Source organism: Cydia amplana, chromosome 24 (genome assembly GCF_948474715.1).
Source record: "Cydia amplana chromosome 24, ilCydAmpl1.1, whole genome shotgun sequence".
Classification (NCBI taxonomy): Eukaryota; Metazoa; Arthropoda; class Insecta; order Lepidoptera; family Tortricidae; genus Cydia; species Cydia amplana.
This window is the reverse complement of record NC_086092.1, coordinates 4,363,629-4,373,159: the sequence shown is the minus strand read 5'-3', so window position 1 is coordinate 4,373,159 and position 9,531 is coordinate 4,363,629. Positions and strand designations below refer to the sequence as shown.

Sequence of the window (9,531 nt, the reverse complement as noted above, 5' to 3'; positions counted from 1 at the left end):
TTATTGTCGATGGCGCTTACGCCGCACAGCGTCGCGCGGCCTTGGGTTTATATCGGAGCATCGTTAATAATGGCGTAAGCGCCATCGACAATAAGGTCCCTTTTCATAGATAACGTCACAAATATTATTGACATGTAAGCAGACAGATGTGTATTTAATAAAACTTTTATATTTAATTGGAGTTTTGTTTTAAGTTTGTAAAGATTCCCACAGAACGCGATTTTAACCTTTTCGACGCCGTGTCAAACACAAAAGCTGTCACGCTGACACCATGCTCCTATTTCACCACGGTGACAGGTGCGACAATTGTCGACATCACTGTTACTGTTACGTCACGGGCCTCCATAGACTACGGTAACCGCTTAGCATCGGACGGGCGGTGTGCTTGTTTGCCACCAACATATTAATTAAAAAAAAAACTTCATTGTATCGCCAATAAATAAGCACTTATTTTGCGAAGCTAATGACAATTGTCACGAAATTCCTACACGGAACTCATTTCCTGTCAAGAATTACCGAAAGTTCTATTAAATCGTGTGACAATTGTCATCATCATCATCATAAACTTCGAAAGAGAAATACCTGTTTTTTGCCGATATAATAAAGGTTTTTAAATAATACAATGATGGTGGCAAACAGGAATACGGCCCGCCCGATGGTAAGCGGTAACCGTAGCCCATGGATGCCTGTGACGTCAGCAACAGTGACATTTGTCGAATTGTCGCACCTGTCGCCATGGTGAAATAGGGGCCATGTCACCGAAATGTCAAAACTAAAATTGAACTTTATGCATATGCGCGACATGCACGTAGGTCTATGTTGTCTGTGACCGATTAATTGGTCTTTGGCGTTGAACCTACGGTGCGAATATATCGGTCATTGGCGTCCAAAAGGTTAAAAGGGCATATTTCTCTATGGACACCATCAATGGAGCTGGCCGGTCGAAGTATTTAGCAGATGGCGCCATCATAGCTTGCCTTGTCAATCCCTAGAATTATGTCAAGTTTTTGTTTTTTTAATGCCCTGGATGCCAGCCCTTTAAGCCAAATCTCATTGAAAAAGGGGTAAGCTATGATGGCGCCATCTATGTAAACCTTTGACAGTTGTCAACCCCGTTATAGTCAGAGTAAAAAGGGATGTAAATAAAACCACAGAACTACGAATAACCACATTATAATACAATATAACTATCGTCAAGTCCTCAATTATCACACATCGCTCGGGCGAACCTTACTGACAGCACATCAATATTATTGACAATATATGAACGTTACCTACCCTTTACACTGGAATACAGTCAGCAGCAGAAGTTGCTAAGCGGGCGAGGTGTTCAAAATTACCTTGACACGCTCTTATTCTCTTAACAATAAAGTCGCGTAAAGATCATTTTGAAAACCTGGCCCGCTTAGCAACTTCTGCTGCTGACTGTACAAGATAATGACATTCAAATTGACAGTTTTGGCACTATACAAGTATTTGTCACAGTTCAGTGTCAGTACAGGTAGGTCACGTCAAAAGCACATTTTTACAACAGTACAAAAATTACATTGCAAGTGACATAGGAACCAGATTGAACTATTTTACAATAAATATTGACAATAATACTGATGGTTTAAGTACCATCGACACACAACATGATTGCAAACTTAAATCACTTAAAATTAAACATTAAATAACTATTCGCTTATTTAAATTAAAAGTTAAAATTACAATAAAATTCGAAGAAAAATGCTTTTTTTTTGAGAAATTGGAATTTCCTTGTTTATTGTAGGAACCACTTAATTTCACAGATTTTGTATGTACCGACCAACACATTTTCAAACGTTCATACTTATATGTAAATCATCTTTTTCTGGAGTTTCAATTTTAAATTACTCAATAAAAACTACTGGTAATTAAAAAAGTTGTAACGGAATATTTATCTCTATTCACGTATTTAAATTATTTAAGTTAAAACTTACCCAAACAAGTAATCTTTAAGTACCATTTCACATTATATAAATCCCTAAGGGAAGACAGTGAACAAATCTAACCAGTTGAATGCTTATGACGTATATTATGACCATAATAGTCATCAAAGTAAAAGCAACCAGCATATTTTGATGTGACGTATGACACACTCTATATTTATAAATCTTGTCTCGTTTGGATGCTTGGAAACTTTATCATAGTAATATGACAACAATATGCGTATACATGTTGAAGATCACATAGAATTGTTGCTTGTCAATGTGACAGGTACTACATGAAGATATAAGATATAGGAACATTTTCTTAGCAGTAGAAACAAAGGCTTAATATAAAAATAACTTCACAAGCATAGTACATATTTTCACTAAAATTCAGTGATCTTTGTCAGCTTTTCATTCGAAAACTATCGGTTAAAGAAAAAAAAATGACATGTGTACGAGTATGTATCACTACACCTTATAAAACAAAGTCCCCCGCCGCGTCTGTCTGTATGTATGTATGTTCGCGATAACCTCAAAAACTACTCAACGGATTTTCATGCGGTTTTCACCTATCAATAGAGTGATTCTTGAGGAAGATTTAGGCGTATAATTTGTTACGATTTTGTGTAACCCGTGCGAAGCCGGGGCGGGTCGCTAGTATAACATATAACTGTTAAACTTACGATACTGATGACACTGTCAATACGGGTTGGTCCTATCAAACCTCATCTCCATTCAATATTACATAGACAAATTCGAGATAAAAAATCTACCTATTTTATTCTTTTGTAAGAAGCGTGGACACATTACTATTTAATACGTTGAAGTTTTAAAGTACTACACAAGTTATAAAATTACTCGCGTAGACTTATTGTAATTATTTAAACCCTTTTTCATGAGCTGAACAGTGTAAAAGTATTTTATTCATCAGTTTTACACATTGTGAAGTACAAAAGACAGTAGCAGTTAAAGGGTTAAAAAATGGCGCCATGTTTCAACGTATTTCACAGGGATGTGTCGTTTTATTAAGTAATATTAAAAGTTTCACTTTCAATTTAAGTATTACGATGTATTATGTACAATGTTACATACTAAACACATTCGATGATATAGTCTAGATTGACAATAATTTCACAAGTAATATTTCAAACAAAAAATAATTATTATTAATGACAATATTCCTCTCAATAGAAGAATTACTCGTAAATAAATTACAGAAGAAATATTATTTTCATACTGTAATTTTAAGTATTCGAGTTGAGCGTTGTTTTCATTAAGACAACTAAGTAAATTACAATTACATATATCTCATAATTGATTAGGATAATTTCATTGAAGAAATGTAGTATGAGCGTAATTTACATACAACTTAAGTTTATCTATTTTAGATTTGCGAGGGTTTTAAGTACATATGTGGATGAGTATAGAAGATATCATGTACATACATTAAGCTAATACTACATTTCATTTGAAAAGCTTAAGTACCCAGATTTTAGGAATACTTTTCCTATGATCACTTCTGTGCACCTTTTTTTAAGGTTTTTTAACATGATACTTTGTCACTGATAATTTTTTAACATTATGTTATATGCAACGATCAAACGACTTTAAAGATCATCTTTTCACAGAAAATTGAACTGAATACTTAAATTGTATTGCCATTTTTGTATGATTTTTGCATCTTTCATTGAAAACTTTATTTTATTCATAAAACTATGAATATTACGAATTTACCCAAGGGAATCAATGAATATGTAAGATATCCTCTTTAAAAGAGATTACTGGTATTGATATTTAAGTCACAGACAAAATGCACTAGGTTAGTACAAACTAAGTACACAATAATGAATGAATACAGTCTGTTTTATTTTATAAAGTTTTACTTAATATTAGTAGCACTTTATTAACACCTTTAGAAATACGTCCGGTCGTGGCGTCGTTTTGGAACAGGTCTATGTACGTCAGACCATTAAAATTTATTAGCAACTGTTTATATTCAAACTGCGATCAACTGACAGGTGACAATTGCCATTTATTCCTTGATTGACAAGAAATTATGTCTAAGACCTGTTTTTATATTCTAGATACTAGAAAATCCCAAATGACTACCCAATCATGCTTCTTTTGTACTAAAATGACAGATCGGTATGACAAATTGGGTCAAATATACTGTCATCTGGAATATAAAAACAAGTTTATGCTAGTAGAAAAGCAATATACACGGAACTGTCATCTAGAGTTCTGATTTAGGAATTTACCTTTATAGGATATTAAGTTAGCTTCTTACCCACGGATATGTTTGAAGTCTGTCCAAAAATAAGTGGAAACCCAGGCGAAACCAAACCTTATATCTACGTCACTAAGAGAAACTATTCACTGGATTCATAGGACCGAACTTCCAACACGTATAGCACTGTTTACCCGAACAAAGTCTTTAAGTCTTCTTCATATAGGGCAATGACGAGCATGATGCCAATGCCTGTGGCGAGGCCCATGAGTTGTAGGAGGCATTGGCAGAGTGTGCCTTCCTTGCTGTGAGATGTGCTGAGCTCGGGCATCTACGGAAATAAAGTGTGTGAGAAATAGAGTAAACTCGAATGCACGTTTAACTTGCCACTGAAAGTGCGTGCGGTGCGACGCATAATGCCGAAGATAGCACGCTGAAGAAGCCAAGTTTTATCTACTAGGAAGTAAGCCATATACTCTACTTCAGTGGTGGATACACTTACCATATCGACAATGGCGATGTAAACCAGCGGGTCGCGTTCGGCGCATGGCCGGCTAGCACGCCACAGACCATGCCGCCGAGGCACAAGTCTTAGGTAGCCATGTACTCTACTTCAGTGGTTGATACACTTACCATATCGACAATGGCGATGTAAACCAGCGGGTCGCGTTCGATGCATGGCCGGCTAGCACGCCGCAGACCATACCGCCGAGGCATAATGCTGAATATAGAACGTTGAAGCCAAGTTTTATCTACTCGCTAGTAAGCCATATACTCTACTTCAGTGGTGGATACACTTACCATATCGACAAGTGCGATGTAAAGGAACATGCCAGCTGCCGCCGCGAACAGCCAGCGGGTGGCGTTCGGCGCATGGCCGGCTAGCACGCCGCAGACCATGCCGCCGAGGCACAAGTCTCAGGTAGTCATATACTCTGCTTCAGTGGTGGATACACTTACCATATCGACAAGTGCGATGTAAAGGAACATGCCAGCTGCCGCCGCGAACAGCCAGCGGGTGGCGTTCGGCGCATGGCCGGCTAGCACGCCGCAGACCATGCCGCCGAGGCACAAGTCTCAGGTAGTCATATACTCTGCTTCAGTGGTGGATACACTTACCATATCGACAAGTGCGATGTAAAGGAACATGCCAGCTGCCGCCGCGAACAGCCAGCGGGTGGCGTTCGGCGCATGGCCGGCTAGCACGCCGCAGACCATGCCGCCGAGGCACAAGTCTCAGGTAGTCATATACTCTGCTTCAGTGGTGGATACACTTACCATATCGACAAGTGCGATGTAAAGGAACATGCCAGCTGCCGCCGCGAACAGCCAGCGGGTGGCGTTCGGCGCATGGCCGGCTAGCACGCCGCAGACCATGCCGCCGAGGCATAATGCTGAATATAGAACGTTGAAGCCAAGTTTTATCTACTCGCTAGTAAGCCATATACTCTACTTCAGTGGTGGATACACTTACCATATCGACAAGTGCGATGTAAAGGAACATGCCAGCTGCCGCCGCGAACAGCCAGCGGGTGGCGTTCGGCGCATGGCCGGCTAGCACGCCGCAGACCATGCCGCCGAGGCACAAGTCTCAGGTAGTCATATACTCTGCTTCAGTGGTGGATACACTTACCATATCGACAAGTGCGATGTAAAGGAACATGCCAGCTGCCGCCGCGAACAGCCAGCGGGTGGCGTTCGGCGCATGGCCGGCTAGCACGCCGCAGACCATGCCGCCGAGGCACAAGTCTCAGGTAGTCATATACTCTGCTTCAGTGGTGGATACACTTACCATATCGACAAGTGCGATGTAAAGGAACATGCCAGCTGCCGCCGCGAACAGCCAGCGGGTGGCGTTCGGCGCATGGCCGGCTAGCACGCCGCAGACCATGCCGCCGAGGCACAAGTCTCAGGTAGTCATATACTCTGCTTCAGTGGTGGATACACTTACCATATCGACAAGTGCGATGTAAAGGAACATGCCAGCTGCCGCCGCGAACAGCCAGCGGGTGGCGTTCGGCGCATGGCCGGCTAGCACGCCGCAGACCATGCCGCCGAGGCACAAGTCTCAGGTAGTCATATACTCTGCTTCAGTGGTGGATACACTTACCATATCGACAAGTGCGATGTAAAGGAACATGCCAGCTGCCGCCGCGAACAGCCAGCGGGTGGCGTTCGGCGCATGGCCGGCTAGCACGCCGCAGACCATGCCGCCGAGGCACAAGTCTCAGGTAGTCATATACTCTGCTTCAGTGGTGGATACACTTACCATATCGACAAGTGCGATGTAAAGGAACATGCCAGCTGCCGCCGCGAACAGCCAGCGGGTGGCGTTCGGCGCATGGCCGGCTAGCACGCCGCAGACCATGCCGCCGAGGCACAAGTCTCAGGTAGTCATATACTCTGCTTCAGTGGTGGATACACTTACCATATCGACAAGTGCGATGTAAAGGAACATGCCAGCTGCCGCCGCGAACAGCCAGCGGGTGGCGTTCGGCGCATGGCCGGCTAGCACGCCGCAGACCATGCCGCCGAGGCACAAGTCTCAGGTAGTCATATACTCTGCTTCAGTGGTGGATACACTTACCATATCGACAAGTGCGATGTAAAGGAACATGCCAGCTGCCGCCGCGAACAGCCAGCGGGTGGCGTTCGGCGCATGGCCGGCTAGCACGCCGCAGACCATGCCGCCGAGGCATAATGCTGAAGACAGCACGTTGTAGCACACAGCGCGCTTTACTGACATGCCCGCTTTCAGGAGCACTGCGAAGTCGCCTGGAAAATATTATACATATGAATCACTACGTAGTATAAAACAAAGTCGCTTCCCGCTGTCTATCCCTATGTATGTTTAGATCTGTAAAACTACGCCACGGATTTTGATGCGGTTTTTTAGGGTTCCGTAGCCAAATGGCAAAAAACGGAACCCTTATAGATTCGTCATGTCTGTCTGTCTGTCTGTCCGTCTGTATGTCACAGTCACTTTTCTCCGAAACTATAAGAACTATACTGTTGAAACTTGGCAAGTAGATGTATTCTGTGAACCGCATTCAGATTTTCACACAAAAATAGAAAAAAAAAAACAATAAATTTTTGGAGTTCCCTATACTAACTGAAACTCAATTTTTTTTTTCATCAGACCCATACGTGTGGGGTATCTATACGCGTGGGATAGGTCTTCAAAAATGATATTGAAGTTCCTAATATCATTTTTTTCTAAACTGAATAGTTTGCGCGAGAGACACTTCCAAAGTGGTAAAATGTGTGTCCCCCCCCTGTAACTTCTAAAATAACAGAATGATAAAACTAAAAAAAATATATGATGTACATTACCATGTAAACTTCCACCGAAAATTGGTTTGAACGAGATCTAGGAAGTAGTTTTTTTTTAATACGTCATAAATCGCCTAAATACGGAACTAAATACGAAATACGGAAATAAATAGAGTGATTCAAGAGCAAGGTTTATGTATAATTTGTTAACCTGTGCGAAGCCGGGGCGGATCACTAGTAATTCATAAACGAATCAACCTCTTCCGCAACTCATGAGGACAAGAGCACTCTGAATCTGATAGGTATACGAGTACGTCTTTAACCATTACAAATATTTAGCAATGTGACAGACAGACGGACGGAGAGAGTCGCACCATAAGGCTTCCTTTTGTACCTTTTTGGCACGGAACCCTAAAAACTAACTTACCCAATTCATGCGGTAATTCGTGGCACAGGACGGCAATAGCCGTAGAAAAGCCACCAGCAATGTTAGATGCGAAAGCAGCGCCTGAAAGCAAGAACATATTTTAGTTGAGTTGGTCTTGGGCGTTGAGAGGGTTAACTCCTCTTCCATTCATTTTTACAAGTAGAAACGTCTGCGAACGATGCTATTAAGCTTAGAATAAATTTAAAAGTGGAAAAATTACTGATGCTTAAATGAGACTTGAACTCACGGCATCTGGATAGATACTCCAGCGCTGTGCGAATTGAGCCATCAAGACCTCAACCACCGAATATGGTGGAAAGATTCGCTGGCTATGGGAGAGGTCTTGGTGGCTCAGTTGGCAGAGCTGGAGTATCGATCCAGAGGTTGTGAGTTCAAGTCTCACCCAAGGCAGTAATTTTTTCACTTTTAATTTTATTCCTCTTCCATTATTTCCTATTCGCCTTAAAACCAGAGTTTTCCTTAGTTTTATGAGTCTATTTTGAGAATAAAGGCGTGAGTTTATGATCGTATGAATATTAATGATTACTAGACGGCCATAGGCAGGACAATTAGAAATCGCGTACTAAAGTGTCAATACGCAATAGATAAACATAAATTATTTAAATAATTGTGTTTTATCCTCTACTCGTTGCGTGTTTGGAATGATTGGTAACAGAAATGATTGTCATTGCACAAAGATAATATTGAAATAACTTCTTTAACTTTAAGGGTACATTACCAAACGTTTATTAATTTCATTTCTCAAAGAAATGTCAAAGAATCGTATATCGTCACCCTGTCTACCATAGCAGTATAAGATACCTAATGATATTGTCGAGGGATCTAACGAGCGAAACTTTAACAAGAAGTAAATTTTCATAGTAATTGAGATAAAAGCCAAGTATCCGCGCAACACTTAAGTGAAATACTTAAAGTGGAGTCCAGACGAGACAATTTTTCGCCAATCTGATGAAATTGTCCGATCGAATCCGGCCGTGCCATAGAGAAATATAGTAAGACAAGAGTTCTCACTCCATACATCAGTTAGACTATTAATTTCAGTGTCTACATCTAGCATCGAGTAGCGGAACTATCAGTAAGTACTGCTACTTGACAATAGATGGAGCACCGACCGGAAAGTCTTTATCTCAACAGCAATAACAGCATAAGACTTTCCGGTCGGTGCTACATCTATTGTCAAGTAGCGGTACTGATAGTTCCGCTACTCGATGCTAGATACTAATAGTCTTTTTGGTACTAAAACTGATGTATGGAGTAAGCAATCTATGTATATTTTTCTCTGTGGCCGTGCGGACGCAAACGCCAATTTGATTCCCCGATCAAATCAGCAGGTGCGGACACAAAAATGCAAATTTTCGAAGTTAGTATCTATGAAATGCAAATTGGTAATTAATACGTGTGGACGCTAGATGAGATTTGCGCCAATTATTTTCCTGATCAAATCGGTCGATTTGCCCAGCTCGCCTGGACTCTACTTAAGCACAAGACATCCTAAAAACTCATCAACTTATTAGATCGAAATCCCCTTGAGGTGACCCCGCGACGCACTGTCACGGAATGTCAATGGCTGACCTGGATAGGCACGGCCCTTGACAAGACCAATGTCATGGCGTCGGACGCATAACCAATGA

General features: G+C 41.5%; 2 protein-coding genes across 3 annotated transcripts in view; one reads left to right on the top strand and one right to left on the bottom strand.

Annotated features, from left to right (window-relative positions):
• LOC134659156 (GILT-like protein 2) overlaps window positions 1–9,531 on the top strand; it is a 186,962-nt gene that overhangs the window by 141,044 nt on the left and 36,387 nt on the right. The gene's annotated exons all lie outside the window — the stretch shown is intronic.
• LOC134659132 (zinc transporter foi) overlaps window positions 4,296–9,531 on the bottom strand; it is a 52,031-nt gene continuing 46,795 nt past the window's right edge. The window contains exons 5-7 of one of the 2 annotated variants that reach the window (XM_063514757.1): window positions 7,880–7,960; window positions 6,767–6,954; window positions 4,296–4,510 (exon numbers count right to left, since the gene is read on the bottom strand). In XM_063514757.1, the coding sequence (XP_063370827.1) occupies window positions 4,370–4,510; window positions 6,767–6,954; window positions 7,880–7,960 (410 nt within the window). In that variant the 3' untranslated portion in view covers window positions 4,296–4,369. Of the gene's footprint in view, window positions 4,511–5,657; window positions 6,955–7,879; window positions 7,961–9,531 lie in introns of those variants that run through there. The other variant, XM_063514756.1, reaches the window with a different exon arrangement.